This window comes from Lactuca serriola, chromosome 1 (assembly GCF_051521515.1).
Source record: "Lactuca serriola cultivar US96UC23 chromosome 1, Lser_US96UC23_V15, whole genome shotgun sequence".
Lineage (NCBI taxonomy): Eukaryota > Viridiplantae > Streptophyta > Magnoliopsida > Asterales > Asteraceae > Lactuca > Lactuca serriola.
The window spans coordinates 17,522,616-17,541,355 of record NC_136408.1 but is presented as its reverse complement, the minus strand read 5'-3'; the positions used below and the strand labels follow the sequence as shown (position 1 = coordinate 17,541,355).

Genomic DNA, 18,740 nt, shown 5'->3' with positions numbered 1-18,740 from the left:
TTTTACGGTCTTCATCCAAATGTGAACCTTTTTTTTTTTTCAAAATACTCTCTTTTTTAAATTTTAATTCAAATTAAAAAAAAATTATGGGTTTGTTCCAAAGGGTTAACAAAAAAAATAAGTTTTATTTCTGTTTTATTGTTTTACGACCCAAAGTTGCCCCATATCCATTTGGTTCTCTAATACAATTTATTTAAAGAAAAGTCTATTGTCTTGGTCTAAGCTTTTATCAAATGTTTTTTAAAACTTCGTTTTTATAAATATCTGTACAACTTATTGTTGTATAATTTTATACAAGGATTAAAAACAAAATCAAAATCACTATCTTGAGTTAAAATCAAAATTACACGCAAACTGTGCTTATGGTAGAAGTATTGAAAAACTTGCGATTTAAAGAAGAATATAAAGACGATAAACTTGATGCTTTCATTAAATCAGTTGTTAAAATTCGATAGATACATACTTGAAAGGACACCCAAGGATTGGAATTAAACTTCAAAAGAAAATGAAACAACAAAAAAACCCTAGAATGTCTTCAAGCTTTCATGGAAGAAATCTCCTCCAACAAGAACTTGGATTCAGCTGCAAAATCAACCGGAGCAACAGATCGAACAGTGATCCTTTGTCGTTTTTCATTATTATACTCTCGAGGTTGAACGCTAACTCGGAAAAGTAATGGCACCCACGTCGCCTTCTTCAATTGTAGCTGGTAATCACTTCCATCACCCTGAAAACATCGACAAAGAAAAAAAATTAGAAACGAGCTCTACAGTTCACAAAAAATTTGAGATTTATGTATCGAATTTACCTGCGACTTCAAGCTATCAAGCTCATCAGCGGAGCACCCGATAATCTTCTCAGCTTCATCGTTAAAAACAGAAAACCAAGCTCCACCACTTACATCAGAAAACTTTGCCGCCAAAATGTACTTCAAACTGCAGTTGTCTTCATTCTTCTGGCATCCTTCACACCAAAAACCAGATCCAATTGCTTCAGTAACTTTCTTTTTGCAGGTCTTGCATGCTCTATACCACATCGTCTGATCAGGTTTGATCAGACTCATACTTGCTCGTGTGCTATAAAACACCGGCTGCCGGAAAAATCAAAAAAGCTTATTAGGGTTTTTTCTTAGATTTTCAGGTAATTGTAAAGTTTATAAATCTTTTATTAATAGCGAGATTATCGTACCTTCTCCTCACCCAAAGATGGGTTACTGGTTATTTGGTCAAGTGTGACCCGATCAGAGTACAATGACCGGCCACCGGCTTTCATGGAGGGGCTTAAACCGGAGCCCACAGCTTCCATGGATGTTTCTTTTCCTTCTGTAGAATACCATGATTTTAACTTTTGGGAATCTGGGGTTTCCGGGTTTATTTCAATGATGCTTTTGCTCACTGTCGATAAAGATACGCCTAAAAGAAAGAACAAATTATATAATTATAACGGGTATGATACGAAATGGAATATTATCTTGTTATCATGTATTCATTATGCATTAATTCATAATATGAAATAACTACCTTGAAAATCAGATACACGTAGAGATTTGATTGCAACTACGGGTGATTCATCTGCCATTTCTAATAGTCTTTGGCCAAGATCAGTGGCAAGATCACTCCACAAAGAGATGACAACAGTCTTCTTTCTGGAAAAAAAAATGAATTTTTCCACTTCAAGATATGCAACAATAATGGATCATAAATAAGTGTAAAACACAAGAGAAGAAATGATTACGTGTCATCTGCAATAACAATGTCACGCTTTGCGACTGATTCATTATCAATTTTCCTGCGAATGCTCATTGTTGGAGATACACTTTGCACAACACCAATAACATCTGTAATTCATGGTCTTGTTAGATTCATATTGAAAATAATCAGTTATGAGAATTTGTGCAAAAGGTTTGAAATTAGGGTTTATACCTACGAGCTCCTTCTGATTGACATAAGGTCCCAATTGATCAATTGGGACAAAAGAGAACTTGGTTTCAGGGATAAAAGCGACTTCATTGACTGCTTCTTCTACTTGAGAATATTCATTTAAAGTCATTTCATAATCATTCTGTACAGTTTTGTATTGCTTGTTAGCAACTTTCAAAGTTCCTTTGGATATGTAATATACTTTTCCCATTTGGAACACTTCAAAGAACTTTCTTGCAGCCTCACCAAACATGGTTGCTTGAATTTGAGTACCCTGATAAATCAAAAAAAATGTCATTAATTTTTCTTATCAAGACAAACAGAACAATTTAGAACTTAAGAATATGAACTTACATCTTCATCAGTTAACTCCACATTGAAAACACAACCTTCACCCTTTGCATTCTTGTAAGTGCGCATGTTTCCTTTAGCTGTAACCCTGACCTTAATAGTCCAGTTTCCTTGATAAGGGTTTAAAGAAGCGAGGGGATGAACCCTTCTTGTCATTGCCATTCTTGCAGAAGGTGCCATGCTACAATTACAAAACAACATGATAATCAAAATTAGATAAATACCGATAAAAGACTTTTTGTAAACACATACTTCGGCACCCTTATCTTACTTTTTGTTCTGCTCATTGACAATTTGAGCTGCTGATTTGGTGACAACTTCTTGCTTTGGCTTTAACACAATGCCAGTTCCTTCAATCTTAGGCTCAATTTTAACTTCCGCCTCTAAAGGAGTAGAGACTGCTTCGCATTTTGTCACAATTAAGTACCTAAACAACGCCAAAACAAATGAGATTATGATTCTTTAATCCACACAAACAATGTCAAATACATAGATTGATTGCTAAATAAAATGCAATTCGGGTTATTACTTTTCATTCTTGTTTGGAATGTCGTTGAGTGTGTAATCAACAACACGGATAAGACCCAGATTTTGGATATTCCCGTTGATAACTTCAGATGCCAAGCTAGACTGCAAAATGGCCTTCAACTTCGTCTTGCCATCAGTGACAGTAAACCTGTTATCCATAAACAATTGAAGTTTAGATGAAGTCGACAAAATCATACCAAAACACAAAATGATATATCCAATTCACGTGATGAGTGCTCATAGATGTAGTATAGAGTAATTTCGCGACCAATAACACGTTTGTGCCATAGATCTGTAGATAAAGCATGCGTTTTAAACAATAACATTTTTTGCCCTGATCTACAGATTAGATAAACTTTTGAGGTTTTAAGAATTTATATCTCCCAGGTAAATGTAGTTTAATACTGGTATTTCCTGAAAGGGGGAATAAAACCCTAATTCATCGGACGCGAAATAAAAACAACGATATACTTTGAATCCTACACATAGACTAGCGGAAACATAAACGATCAATCGAAAATTTTAAAAACTTACGTGTATCTGTTGCCAGCAGCCTTGAGATCGAGAACTTGAACAATAAGTTCGGGTAGATCAGCTGATGAATCTGGAGTAGGGTTCGACAGTATCACTGATATCGCATCTGGGCTAACCGATTTCGCCATCTCTTCTTGCAACGAAGTATCAAAGATCCCAAAAATAGAAATTAAATAAACAATAAACCCTAGAACCAGAACTCACGCTCCTCTCTCTTTTTCTCTCGGTAGATCTACTACGAATCGAGAGAAATGATAAAACCGTATGGGGGGTGAAGGGGCTTTTGTATAAGTGGTTTTAGCGCCAATATATTGAAATTTTAGTAAATCTATGTGTGTATGTTCCCGGGTTTTTACTCTTCTTTTTCAAGAAAATTTTCGCGCCGAATTGTAAGAGCTAATTATGCTGAAGTTTTGAAATTTTTGGGTACTCAGTACTCTACTGCTCTTTACCAATGACCCCCTCAACTTAAATCGAGTTCTAACTTATGTCCATTGACTTCTCAATACCATTGTTTTTACATTACATTTAATTTTCCATAAACTATTACTATACCAAAAGTTAGAAATAATAATAATAATAATAATAATAAATAAATAAATAAATAAAATGTGTATAATCTTTAGCTCTAACTTAGGTCCATTGACTTTTCAATACCATTGTTTTTACATTACATTTAATTTTCCATAAACTATTATACCAAAAGTTAGAATTAATAATAATAATAATAACAAATAAAATGTTTATAATCTTGATATTGGTATATTAGTTTATATGTTATCAAACTTATTATAAGTGAATCAAGAATATACTAAACTCACGAAATATATTGTGGTTTTGTCTTTGAGTGAATAACATGACATAGGGCAGTAAAATAAAAATAACTACACTTTGTGGCTGTTTAAATAATCACCTTCAGCTCTTCCACTTGCTTTCACATTGATGACAACAATGTCAAATTCCAATGCTTTCACATTTATTAGCTTGGGGACTATTTTTGCTGTTCGTAGTTCGTATATTACGAGTGATTGATTTTTAAGTCATTTAGGTTTTTCTTGTAATTAATAATTGTCATGGTTGCTAAAATGTATTGGAGTTTATTACATGAATGAAGAGTTTTATACAAATTGATCAATTGTTGATATCATAAAAAAGCCATAAGTTTTAGGCCTAAATTCAAAATAATAATAATAATAATTAAAAGAGAAAAAAAAAAAAAAAACATTTGAATTAAATAGGTGTTGCCGGTTACCAATGGTTTGATGTCATGTTACCCGTAACCATTACACTTGAGTATTTGTGTTTTTGGAAACCACGTACAACAAACACCTTTTTGCCAAAACTTATTGTACATATATGGTTTCTTTCATATTGCAATCAATTCACAGATAATTACAACTACTTAAAACATTGCAATCATATTGCATTTGGCCAAAAAGTATATATAGGACATGTCCATGATCTGCCTTATGCAAATATAATTATACCATCATCAAAAGGCTAACAAACAAGTACTCTTCAAGACTAATAAAAGGAATACAACATCCAAGACTAACAAAAAGCAACAGGTTAACCAAAAGACCATACACAAAATCTTACAAACATAACCTATACATAATACATATGCTAATGCCAACAACAGATAGGTTGTGGTCAACATTATTACCCAAACCCTCTGCCACGTCATCTTATTTAACATGAGAAACAAAATTTGAAAAACTATGCCACCACCATGCATTAAAAGTGATAAAAAATCTAACTATGTCAAAAATCCATACACCAATTGCTTACACTTGACTGAAAAAAAAAAAGGAACTATTTAGCTAGAATGAAAACCTACTTTATAAGGATGATGCTACGATCAAGAACATCACTTCCTTCTGTTTCAATCACAATATTTCTCATTTTTCTTCCTTCTTTTGCCCCTCTTGTAAGTTGTAACAGGAATGGCAAGCCTAGAAATCACAACAGAAGGGAGTACAAGGGCATATTTGTACAATGAATTCAACAATTGTTGTCAAAACTCAAACTCAAGAACAAAATGTACAACACCCAAAGCAGTTTGTCCAAGTTGTTGCTGCCTTGGGCTGGGGCTGTTTCTCTGGTTCAGGGTGGTGTTCCCTTTCTGTTTCTGAGATTGCTTCCATTGAACCAGTAGTCATCCTAACTCCATCTTTATCTGTGTCTCCAGTCAAACTTCATTTTTTCCAAAAAAAAATAAATAAGTTTTTCATGTGTTAAAGTAAGTTGTTGATGCAGACACCACTTAATCCATTAAGTTATATATGACTGTTTCTTTCTTTGTGAAATTTGTGTTTTTTGGAATGTAAGGGTAAAATGGTAATTTTGGCTCGTTCATTCGGTCTAGAAAAGAAACGAAACAGACAACAATTTATGCAGACAGACATGATTACCCATTAAGACACTTTACTCATACGATTCTTGATGAGAAAAAAGAAACAACCCCTAACGACTTAACAGACTTGATGAGAATATGACTTAATTTTGCAGAAAGAAGGACTTAATAGAGGTGCCAACTTACACTGGAAATGTAAAAGATTTTTCACTTTCACTTTCTGCAGAAAGATGAGAAATACGATCATCAACAACAGATTTCCTTCCTTGATTTTCTTGTGAATTTGGATTCACGGGTTCATCTGGAATACTTGATCCGTGATTCTTATTCTTATTCTTACTTACATCACCCAAACTCTTATTCTTATCCTCTCCACTCAATTCAGGACTTTTACCCTCATCACATAACTCGTGGTCTTTTCCTGTTTCTGACCCGTGGGTTTTACCCGTTTCATTCGATTCAGGAATGGTTTCGACCTCTTGTATATATCTTTCTAGGTCTCCCGATTTCCAGTTAATGCTATCTTGGTAGTTGAAACTCATCTGAATGCTGAATAACGACTCATTTGAAGCCATGGCCCAATCTTGACTTTTAGATTGCTTTCTAGCAAAAACAGAAGATGGTATTCGGTATTTTGGGGTTGTTGGCCTTTCCATGACTTGGATAGGAGGAGTTTCAGAAGTGTAATCGATACCTTCATTGACTTTTCCACCATTTTTGCTATCAGAATCTTGACAGGAATCTTTTAATGTGGAATCGGTTGATGAGATGGTGGAAGAAGGTGAGGCATGTGGGAATATCTTTTTGTCATCATCTTCACTGTCACTTGCACTTATCAATTCTAATAGATCGTTTTTATCAGAAGTAGTGGAAGAATCTACCACTGGTTCAATCTTATTGCTTCCTGTTTCATGCTTTGGTTCCAAGATTATCGGGTCTGATTTGGTATCCAAAGATCCCATATGAAATTACAGAGATATTTGGATTAGAACTGCATAATGTAAAGAAAAACTTCAGGGTTTACTTCTAGCATTGTATGAAGTTCCTAGAATAGATTATAGTAAAATTCCGATTGCTGAATAACAACAAGAAGAGATCAGTCATTATAAATGGATTATTGAAGATAAACTTGAAAAAACCTAAATGGAAATTGGACCCTGATTAAGGCCCTTCTGGCTCTGGATATGCGTTTCTCTTCATTGTGATAGTTTATGGAAGGAGAAATTCAATGCCACAGGATATAGCACGTAATTATAAATTCATAATCCTCCAATTGTTATCAGCGTATAAGGTTCTCATAATGGATTAAAACCTACATGAACATTTAAAAAAAAAAAACACGAAGAAATAGACACCTTAAACCCTCGGCTACGAAGAATACGAGTTAAAAGAAAAGAAGCAAGCAAGGATTGAGATGATAACCATATGAAACCGATAAGCTTCGTTCGAAGAGACTGTTGATTTCCGGCCACGGCGACCCGTAGCCTCAGCCAGACAAGGAATCAGCAGCCTCTTTCTGTCTTCAAATCTGTCAATTTCAAATGCAAATCCTGTCTTATGGAAGATAATTGAATCGAGTATCTGCATCGGTGTTGTGCGAGAGAGAAATGAGAGTAAAGAGAATGATGGTTTCACCTGAGAGAATGAAAATGCAGGACCGGCGACGTTTCCGGGGTCTCCTCTTCCCTCCAATCTTGTTCGTAATCGTAACTGATTTCATTCGATCTTCAATTTTCAATGACTGAACTGCATGAATAGTCCCTATACTCCTACATAAGTTTCGGTATTTACCCTTGACACAAAAACCTACCACCAAAATAGACACATCGAATAACAAGCCAAAGCGTGTGAATTTTGAGGACATGTCGCATTGGTTGGATTGATCACCGATTTAAATTTTGTAAATAGTTTAAATATCCTAGACTAGATTATTGCAAACCATTTTGTTAATAAAACAACTTGAGATGATGTAAACACATGAGTATACGATAACAACTTTTAAATCACACAATTTTAACTAAATTATTAATTAGATATAATTTTGATTTGCAACAATGAAATACAAAGCAAATTGACCAGATTCCTAAGAACTTGTAAATACAAATTTCCTTTTAAATGCATATTTAGGTTGTGTTTACCATGTGTAATATACTTTGATTTGTGAGCTTATTGCAATGTGTTGTTTGTTGAAACCACTATAATAACTTATAAACTAGTTGTTTTTTAAAAAGATTTAATACAACTGATTGATAAACTCATATAGTTTTTCTAATAGTTTTAAAAATATATCTTTATTATAAAAAACCATATCCTTATACCATGGAGACGAGGTTCTCTAGGGGCATAATATAGCGTTGAAGGTATTTAAAGGGAGGGGAATATATAGTAATGTAGAGGATACTATGTTGCGGTATGTACAATGAATGTTGGTTCACTAAATGGAAAGTTGTTGGATCTGACATAGGTTTTAAAGAAAACAAGAGTAAACATAGCTTGTGTGTAAGATACTATGTGGATGGGGTGAAGGCTAAGGAGCATAACATGTATAGATTGTGGTATTCAGGATTGGAAAGTGTGAGGAATGAGGTTGGTGTGTTATTGTCCTCGTAACTCAAGGACAATGTGGTAGAAGTTAGAGTCATGTTATGATATTGGCAATCAAAGTTGTAGTGGGGGGGATGTGATTAACATAGTAAATGCTTACGTACTAGAAAGGAAGAATGTAAATGTCTTATAATTTTTTTACATTACCTCATAAACCAACAAGATGACTGCAACATGCATGTAAGGTATTGTGATCCTAATTAATAAGAATAAAGGTGACGCCTAAAGCTACGAGCACTATAGATGTACTAAGATACTTAGTTATACTATGAAACTATAAGAAATAATGTAACAACCGGTTATCGGATATTATCATTTTAGTCCTTACCTTTATTAAAGTTGCATGATTGGTCCCTTGTGCTAATGGTTTCCCGTTTTAGCCCGTACGTTGGGCGTACATGAGGATACGCGCAACGTACTCATGAGGTGCAGGATTGTGGAAGCCCTACTAGTACACTAAGCATATGTGTGGTACGTCGGGTGTACTAGCCCAATCTCTAAACCCTAATTTTAAGTGTTGCTCCTTATTTAAACCACCTTATGCCTCACTTGAACATTCCTTATCAGCCACCATTCCCTCAAAAACCCTAATCTCAAGTCTAAGCTTGTTTGTGAGAGTGTGGGAGCATATTAAAGTGGTTTTAGTACATGTTTGTTGAAGAAGGAGGCTAGAGAAGAAGGAAGTGTTGCTTGCAAGCTTATAGATCCAGAATCTACTCCTCATTATGTATCTTTTTTAGGTATAAAGTTTATACCTCGATGAGTTTCGTTTTTGATATTCATGGATGATTTTTATGAGCTTTTTGCCCCAAAGTTTAGACCTTTATGAGTTTAGAGCACTCCATATAATATTAGTTGTCCTTTCATGCATTTTAGGTATTGTAGATTCATAAAAAATGGTTGATTGATCATTTCCTTTGGCCCATGCAAGAGTAAAGTGACTTAGAGCGTGATGGAACTTAAAGTTTGTTGCATTGGGTCATTTCTAGTCGTGCAAAGGCTCAAAGTCGATGACTTTATGGGTTAAGACACCCTAGGATGGTCAGATCTGAAATTGGGATATGTGTCTTAACAGATTAAGACGTAAAGGTTGATGAAGTTGGATCAAGCAAAGTATGTCGGGCGTACTCCTGGATACGCCTCGCGTAGCCAGTCCCGTCCCCGATTAGCCGTTGATCGAGTTATACACCCCGCATAAAAGAGAGAGTACGCCCAGCATACGCGATGGGCAGTTGACTTTTGACATTTGGTCAAGATTTGGGGTTTTGGACCATGGGAAGGTGAAAATAGTCTTTTTGTCCTTAAGGGACTTAGTTGTAGGATTTGGACATGCGAGTTGATTTACATACCTTGATTATTAATTAGGGTTAATTATTTTGTTGATTACGCATAATCTAGTTCCGACTGTTCGGGTAGGAGATTTATATGTCATCAGTATCAGGTGAGTTTCCTCGCTTATTCTTACATGTGTGGTAGGATAGTTGTATTTGTGGTGACCAGGTGGGTCTAATTGATATCTTACATTATGTTGTGTATGTGTGACTGAGATTACGGATAATCTCCTAGGTTGATGATAACCCATAGGGTGTGATGTTTCCCATTGGGACTGCTAATAGTCCCCAGGGTTGTTGATAACCACACAACTATTTATTTTATGATGTGTTGCATGTAGTATTTTAGAGAACTCACTAAGTTTCATGCTTACAGTTGTTGCTTTATGTGTTTTAGGTACTTATGAAGACCGCGGGAAGGCAAATGTCAAATTGTACACACTCGCTGGGATATTTGTTACCGGGATAGTTTGAGATACAATGATATTTTGTGATGATTTTTGTTTTAGACACTTGTGTTTTTGTTGACTTGGTTTGTGAAATTTTATATTGGTAAATTAAAAATGAAAAAAAAATGGTTTAAATTTTGAGGTATTATAATTTTTTTGGTACAGAGCATTTGTAGCACCTGGTTATTGGTACGTATTCTCTTCTTTAAGATATTTTGCATTTTGGCCTTGGACTCGGCGAGTTGAAGGACCAACTCGCCGAGTAGGAGCGGGATGAGACGCGAAGTTTAAGTTGTAGACTCGACGAGTCGGGTCCCGAACTCGGCGAGTAGGCCCTGGTTGGACAAAAACCCTAACCCGAGGGTTTGCACCATATTTAAACACCTTAACTCGACCTCCTTCGTCCCATTTGCTCCCAGAAGACCCCCCATAGCAAACTCTAGCCGTTATTGAAGCAATCTAAGGCATTTGGAGTGATTTTGGTGCTTTTGTGATCCAAGGAAGGAAGGAAAAGCTTGAAGGATCAAGAGGAGGCTAGAGGGATCCGATTTTGAACATCATTTGCAGTCTTCAGAAGGTATAAAGTATATACCTTGTTTGCTCTTTTGATAGATCCCATTTTGTGGAGTTTTAGGGCTTTTCTAAGGCATTATGGTTGGGGGTTGATGTTTCGGATGTAGGTCCTTAGAGGGGTTACAAGGAAGAAAGGAGTGGCTTTTGCACTCAGAGAAGGCCCCATGCATTGTAAGAGCTTGTTTTAGGACCTTTTGAGCTCAGAGTCCCATGCAAGCACGTTGATGGTGTGCCTAGGGCAGCACAGCAGAACCGCGTCCAAGCCCTAGCCGGGCACACCAGCCAGGCTCAGCCCAGCAGGCTCAACGCCCGCTGGCGCCCCCGGGAGCGAAACAGACAGGCGGAAGGCTCGCGCCCGCCAAGTAACGCTCCTTGCTCCAAGACAAAAGATACGGTCAAGAGACAAAGGGCAAGATCAGAGCATTACCGTCGGAGCCAATGAGAGCGCTCTAGCGGTTGAGGGTGCACGACCCTCCAATCAGCGCCTCTGACCTTGTCTCCTCCAAAAGTGATCCTGTCTGGTACGGACCAGGCAGGAGCGCTAGGTATAAAAGGATGTGCACACAAGACCAGCGGGGTAAACTCTCTAACCGATCTTGAGAGAACAAACACAAACCCTAAAGTCATCCTAACTTGACCGTCAGAGCGTTCTCCCGGGAACCCCTCCCGGGAAGCGGCTGACGGCCCTTGTTCTTTGTGATCTTGCAGTTATAATCAGGCAACCAAGAAGATCTCATCCCAGAGTCAGAAGCAAGGTCTCATCCGGGACAAGGTTCCATCATTTGGCGTCATCCGTTTGTGAGACGAAGAACACAAACAAAAGCACGAAAGCAAGCATCAATGGCCTCCAACGGTAGTGAGGGACGACCAATTAGTCCCATACGTCCCATGACGACGTTGGACGAAACGCCACCGCCTACAGCGACCAACAGGCCAGTTTTGGGCGAAGGAAGTTCTACAACAGCCGCCGGAAATATTTCGCAACCGTTGTTTTCTCAGCAAGGAACAACTCCGGTGGAGCTACTTTCGCCTACACAGCTTCAGATGTCGCCATTCTTTGTGCCGCCGCTGCAACAGGCGCGAACAGTTCACTCGACTACACCTCCATCGAGCCATATTTTCAACCTTTCACCGTCATTCGTACCACCTACATCATTCCAGACGACTGGTGGACAGAGTTCCACAACGCTACTACCACCATTGGCGCAAATCATGATGAAGCATTCACCACTCGTCTACCTGACGGTTGGAGCATGGACTGGACCGACTATCCCCCCCAAACAACAGCTTACAACAGCCGATAATGATCAACCCTGTTACATCGATGCACCCTTTCTCCACTAGCTATCCCCTCCAGTTACCATTCCAGCCATACCCCTTTATGGACCAAGTCCAGGCTACCTTACGCCCCCACAGCATGGAATGAGTTCTCAATACCAACAAGGGACGTCGACTGCTCCAAACCAGGATGGTTTTTCCCGGAGCGTAACATCTCCGTTTGTTAAAGAGTTGTTGGATTACGAAATACCAAACACTGCAAAGCTCCCGACGCTTAAAACGTACAATGGAACCACCGACCCAGATAGCCACATTGATACATATGAATGGACGATGACGTCGCTAAAGCTTAACGAGAAGTTTTGGTGCACATACTTCCCGACGATGCTCGATGGCAACGCCGGCACATGGTTCAAAACGCTACAACCGAGCAGCATTTCAAACTTCGCTCAGCTCAAGTACCTCTTCCTCACCAACTTCATGCAGATACGTAAATACAAAGGCGATTCTCATTCAATTATAGGCTGTAAAAAAAGGGAGGGGGAGACTGTTCGAGAATACTTTACAAGGTTCATAAACGCTACGCTGGATGTACCGGGGCATGACGAAGGGCTCATTGCTGGTGCTTTCACATGGGGACTCCTGCCTGGGCCCCTCTCGCAAAAACTCATGGGAAAGAAGCCTCTAACACGATTTGAGTTGAAAGAAAGAGTGGAGCGATACCTACGGTAGGAAGATGGTGAAGCAGCCAAGCAGGCCTAATTGAATGCTATGGCGACTAGACATCACCACCCGACTCACACGGATTTCCGGGGGGGGAGGAAGACACTATGGCCAAGCAAGAAGACCACCGCCACGTTTCCGACCATTTATTAAAGACGACAGACGGGGTCGCCGCCCAGAAGTATATGCAGTGTCCGAGAAACAGCAGCCAGCCAAGTCACCTAAGAGTCGGTACTGTGAGTACCACAAAAGCAAAACGCATGATACAACTAGCTGTTCGGTACTAAAGAAGGAGATGGAGGAGAAACAACTTAAGGGAGACCTGGTGGAGGTGGCGCGAAGCCTACGCGCCAAATTCGATGCTGAGAACGCCAAGGGTCCACCCCGCGAAGGAGTTCAGCCTAAGGAGATATTCATGATACGCAGCAAAAGAAGTAGGGAGGAACAGCGGGGCGAGCAAGTCATTGTTAAACCGTCAGCACGCGCGCTCACGTTCTCCATACAGGATCCCCGGCCGGACGGGTGGAAAGGTGACAACCCTCTGATAATGCAGGCATCCATCAAAGACGTGACTATCCATAGGGTTTATGTCGACACCGGGAGTTCAGCAGACATCATCTATGAGCATTGTTTCCGGCTCCTTCCGGATTGCTGGAAAGACAATTTGCGACCTACGATGGGTAGGCTGGTGGGATTCACCGGCCACAGCCTGTGGCCGTTGGACACGATCCACCTCCCCTTAACAATCACTAGCCACGACAAGCAGCGGAAGAAGACCGCCCTGATAGACTTTGTGGTCACTCGACACTCAGCGGAGCACAACATCATCTTAGGGAGGACTGCCCTCTTGAAGCTAGGGGTCGTACCTTCAACCATGCATGGGATCATGAAATTCGACGCACCAAAAGGCGAAGCCACGATTTTGGCCACCCCGCCCAGAGAATTGCGGTGCTATACAGTTATGAAGCCAGCAAAAATAACCAAAGGGCCCAAGAGGCCCAGGGGCAATCCTGCAAAGGGGAAGGAGGTAATCAATGAGGGATACCCCGACCAGTCGGTCCATGTTGGAAGCGACCTCCCAAGCCACACAAGAAGAGCACTGGTCGATCTGCTCAAACGCTACAAACATGTATTTGCTTGGACCCCCACGACTATGGTGGGGGTAGAAAGGAAGGCCATTCAACATAAGCTAATGATCAAACCGGGGGTAAAAGAGGTTAAGCAGAAAAAGAGGGTACAAAGAGGAGACCGTAACAGGGCGATCAATGCAGAAGTGTCTAAGCTGACGGAGGCCGAAATAGTAAGGGAGGCGATGTTCCCAACATGAATTGCAAACCCAGTTATGGTCCGCAAGCAGGATGGGTCGTGGCGCATGTGCATCGACTTTTTTGATCTAAACAAGGCATGCCCTAAGGATTGCTACCCACTCCCGGAAATCGATCAGAAGGTAGAGTCGCTACAGGGATTTAAGCTAAAATGCTTCTTGAATGCATACAAAGGGTATCACCAGATATTGATGAGCAAAGAAGACGAAGAGAAAACAACCTTCTATACATACCATGGCACGTTCTGCTACACCAAGATGCCTTTCGGGTTAAAGAATGCAGGGGCGACATACCAGCGACTAGTCGACTCGATATTCGCCAAGCAAATTGGAAGGAATATTGAGGTGTATGTAGATGATATGGTGATTAAGAGTCCAAATGAAGAAAAGATGCTGCAAGACATCGAAGAGACTTTCAAGACATTAGAGGTGGCCAAGATGAAACTAAACCCAGCCAAATGCACGTTTGGAGTGGAAGAGGGGCAATTCTTGGGCTACTATGTTACTAGACAAGGCGTCCAGCCCAGCCCAACCAAGGTCGACGAGTTCATCAAGACGCCAACCCCACACAAGGTCTGAACGGGAAGCTCACAGCTCTAAGCAGGTTCATCTCGAAATTTGCCGACAAGGCTATGCCACTGTTCCACACCTTAAAGGGATGCATCGAGAAAAACAATTTCCAATGGACGAATGAAGTTGAGAAGGTGCTCCATAGAATCAAGGAAGCACTGCACAAGCGGCCGACTCTGGCAACCCCCATCCCTGGAGAAACATTACAAGTGTATCTTTCAACATCAGGCGAAGCGATATCATCGACATTGGCTGTGGAAAGGGAAGGGGAGTAGAGACCGGTATACTTTGTTAGAAGAGTGTTGCAGGGACCAGAACTCAACTATCCCACACTGGAAAAATTGGTGTTGGCACTCATCTACGCTGCGAGACGATTAAGGCGATACTTACAGGCACATAAAATCGAGGTACTCACAAGCTACCCCATTAAACAGATCTTGCTTAAGCCGGAGACGTCGGGTCGGTTGGCCAAGTGGGCAATTGAACTGGTAGAGCACGATATAAACTACCACCCAAGAACAAGTATCAAAGGGCAGGTGCTGGCTGATTTCTTACTAGAAATTCCTGACGGAGGGAACCCGACGAAAGAAAAAGGTGTGGGTAGTTGAAGAGGCCCCTACCGGCGATGGTTCATGGACCCTGTACACGGACGGAGCGTCCAGCAGGGAAGGCTCAAGGGCGGGGTTGATCCTGACTAGCCCAGAAGGAGAAGAGGTAACCTACGCCCTCCGTTTCGACTTCCATACATCGAACAACGAGGCGGAGTACGAGGCGCTTCTTGCAGGGTTGCGACTCGCCAAACAGATGGGTGCGAAAGCCGTAACAACACTAACCGACTCAAGGTCAGCAGCGAACCAAGTCAATGGGAGTTTTGAGGTAAGAGACCAAAGAATGGGAAAGTATGTAAAGATGGTAAAGCAAGTGGTAGGATCATTCGGCCAATTTACAATCAAGCAGATACCCAGAAGTGAGAACAAGAGGGCAGACGCTTTGAGCAAGCTAGCGTCCACTTGTTTTGACCACCTGTCAAAGAAAGTTTTAGTGGAGGTGCTCCGGGAGAGAAGCATTGATGAACAGCAGGTGAACATCTTGACCCCCGCTGGACCCACATGGATGACACCGTTCCGGGAATACCTCCAGAGAGGAGTGTTGCCGGACGACCATGACGAGGCCAGAAAAATACGTATAAAGGTGCCCTCATACGCAATGGTGAACGGGGAATTGTACAAGAAGGGATTCACGTCTCCATGGCTAAAATGTGTAGATCAAGCCAGGGGGAGAGAGATATTGCAGGAAGCACAATCAGGGCCGGTAGGCGCACACGAAGGGGCGAGGGCTTTGACAGGAAAGGTGCTACGAATGGGAGTATACTGGCCGACGATACATCAAGACGCGGTAGAAGTAACCAAGAAATGTGGGGAGTGTCAGTCTTACGCCCCAGTCCAGGCGAAACCCCCGACGCCGCTAAGCAACATATCCAGCCCATGGCCTTTCTACCAGTGGGGCATAGACATAGTGGGTCCATTCCCAGAAGCACCAGGGAAGCTGAAGTATATGGTGGTAGCCATGGATTACTTCACAAAGTGGATTGAAGTTGAGCCACTGGCATGCATATCTGGGAGGCACAAGATAAAATTTGTGTGGAAAAACATCATGACAAGATTTGGAACACCTAAGGTTCTCATCAGTGACAATGGTTTGCAATTCGCTGAGAACCCATTCAGAGAATGGTGCACTGCCAAAGGGATAAGCCAATGCTTCACATCGGTGGCACACCCTCAAGCGAACGGTCAAACGGAGGTGTCCAACCGAACCATTGTCAATGGGATCAAAAAGAGGTTAGGCAAAGCAAAAGGGAATTGGGCAGAGGAGATATCAATGGTGTTATGGTCATACAGGACTACACCACGGAAAAGCACAAGGGAAACCCTTTTCAGCTTGACATATGGGACCGAAGCCATGCTCCCCATGGAAGTGGCAGTGAATACGCTAAGGGTGGCCAACCAAGATGAGGAAAGCAACACACAAAACCTGAGGATAAACTTAGATATCCTAGAGGAGAAACGTGAAGAGTTGGAAGTACGCCAAGCTGCATATAAACATGCAACAGAAAGGTATTACAACCAAAGGGTAAAGGAGAAGGCCTTCAAAGTGGGCGAGTATGTATTGAGGAAAAATGAGGCCAGTCGGGCACAACCCCAGGGAAAGCTAGGCCCAACGTGGGAAGGCCCATACAGGGTCACAGAGGCAAACAGGAACGGGGCATACGTGTTAGAGACGATGGAAGGAAGGCCCATTCCAAGAACATGGAATGCTAGGAACCTAGAGAAATATTTTTTCTAAGGAAGAGGAAAGATGTAACCCTAGTTGGTTGATGTTTCATTGAGTATGTTGCACCCTAGAGTACTTAGAGTACGTCTATCCATGCTAAGTGACATCAGAATTGATACTCAGTGTATTTCTATGTTTAAAGACATGAGTTTAGTACTCGACATATATAAAATTTCATGCATAAGTGACATGAGCTTAATACTTAGTGTATTTAAAAAACCCACGGTTAAATAATAATGCAATTGCTGATCTCTCACACTTAGTGTAATAATCTCCAATGATTGAATGATGAGTGCTAAGTGCATTCAATGTGAACACTTAGTGTGTCTATGGTAACAAAAACAAGGCAAAATGTTTGGCACATCTTGAGCAATATGCAATAAACGAATAAGCCAAGCACAAAACAAAAAAAAAAAGTAGATAGTAGATAATGCTTAGTGCATGTCAAACATATATATATATATATATATATATATATATATATATATATATATATATATAACATTGTTCTTAGCAGTTCAACCATTGCAAAGCAAAACACATAGACTAAACAAAATGAAGAAATATTATGGCTCCGAACCATCACCAACAGCCTTATCACCAACCACATCCCCCTCCACAACATCATCCTCACCTACTTTCCCAGCCAACCCACCAGAAACTTCCCTATTATCCACCACTTCATCAACATCATCACCTCTAACACCTGCTCGATCATCACCACTAGCACCACGATCTTTCTCATTCCCTCCCACATCAATGTCATTCACAAGCACCATCTCACGACCTGCAACATCCTCAAGAGTGCCCTCTGAACCAAAAGAACACAACTCTCGCAAACCATCAATACCCATCTCTCCCAGACCCAACAGACCTGCGTGATCCATGCTAGCGAAGGACAAGAGAGCATCACTTACGCTAACCACAGGCCCGACAGACAGCGAACCAGCACCCGCCTCCCCACTTTCACCACCACTTGAAGTTTTCTGGACAGATTCAACCCCAGCCATATATGCAGCATGGCGGATAAGACTGGTAGCATTGGTAAAGTCAGGATGCTCTATCAGCTTATCAACGATACGCACAACACCGATTTGCAACAGCCAATCCAAGTCTCGACGAGCAGCGCACACATCTGCTTGCAGCGACGACACAAGCTTGTCATGGTCAATGGTGTCACGCTCGAGACTTTCAACCTGGATCATTAAACCTTCATGCATTTGAGTGAGAGAATCAACCTTGGCCTCCAATGCAGCCCTAGCCTCTTCAAGAACATTCTTCTCAGACGCCAACAACTCACATTTCTTTTCAGTTGAGCGAAGATCGTCGCCAAGCTCACCCAGGCGGTGCTCCAGGCTTGCCACACGCGATCCACATGTGACATGAGCGGCCTCTATCTCGCCAAGGCTATGGATGCGTCGGGAACCTGCAACAAGATAGAACATCGTCTGCGCAATAGCATAGGCCATGTTGTGAGCAAGGGCAGGACTACCCATCGCATCCATATCCCCCAATGCAGCTGGAGGGAATGCATGGCGTGAGAACTCCAAGGCATTGGCACGAACAGAAAGACGAGAATCGTTGTGAAGATCACAAGATGGCACAAAAACCGTCGACCCAGAAGCACCATCACCAGGGCCACCATCTTTGGAGACTGTAACTGGCCCGTGGGGACCGAAGCCTTTTGTGGGAGAAAGCTTGGAAGGGACAAACGGAACACTTGGAGAAGGGATCAAAGAAAAATCTGAAAAATTGGGCTGTTCAGTCGCCCTATTGACTCCCTCAGACTGTTGCACATCATTATCGGGAATCACAACCACGCCAGCGGAGGTGGAGGTCACTGGCGTGGAACTCATCGAGCTCAGCAGA

The 18,740-nt window shown here is 41.2% G+C and overlaps 2 protein-coding genes across 3 annotated transcripts; both read right to left on the bottom strand.

The window, feature by feature from the left end:
* Positions 1 to 403: 403 nt before the first annotated feature.
* On the bottom strand, positions 404 to 3,608 carry RPA70B (RPA70-kDa subunit B). The gene is made up of 10 exons (XM_079008028.1): positions 3,333 to 3,608; positions 2,800 to 2,946; positions 2,542 to 2,697; positions 2,274 to 2,451; positions 1,923 to 2,193; positions 1,735 to 1,837; positions 1,521 to 1,645; positions 1,189 to 1,412; positions 809 to 1,090; positions 404 to 727 (listed from the first exon to the last, which is right to left on the bottom strand). Exons 1-10 carry the CDS (start codon positions 3,458 to 3,460, stop codon positions 536 to 538), a joined length of 1,806 nt encoding a protein of 601 aa, XP_078864154.1. The 5' UTR covers positions 3,461 to 3,608; the 3' UTR covers positions 404 to 535.
* Positions 3,609 to 4,884: 1,276 nt separating this feature from the next.
* LOC145060390 (homeobox-like protein) lies at positions 4,885 to 7,467 on the bottom strand. Of its 2 annotated transcripts, XM_079008086.1 has the most exons (5): positions 7,324 to 7,467; positions 7,111 to 7,216; positions 6,828 to 7,000; positions 5,875 to 6,679; positions 4,885 to 5,528 (listed from the first exon to the last, which is right to left on the bottom strand). In XM_079008086.1, the coding sequence occupies exons 4-5, from the start codon at positions 6,648 to 6,650 to the stop codon at positions 5,363 to 5,365; spliced, it is 942 nt and encodes a 313-aa protein (XP_078864212.1). In that variant the 5' UTR covers positions 6,651 to 6,679; positions 6,828 to 7,000; positions 7,111 to 7,216; positions 7,324 to 7,467; the 3' UTR covers positions 4,885 to 5,362. The 2 variants fall into 2 exon arrangements, with proteins under 2 accessions (XP_078864212.1, XP_078864237.1); XM_079008111.1 differs by lacking the exon at positions 6,828 to 7,000.
* Between the last annotated feature and the right edge of the window lie 11,273 nt (positions 7,468 to 18,740).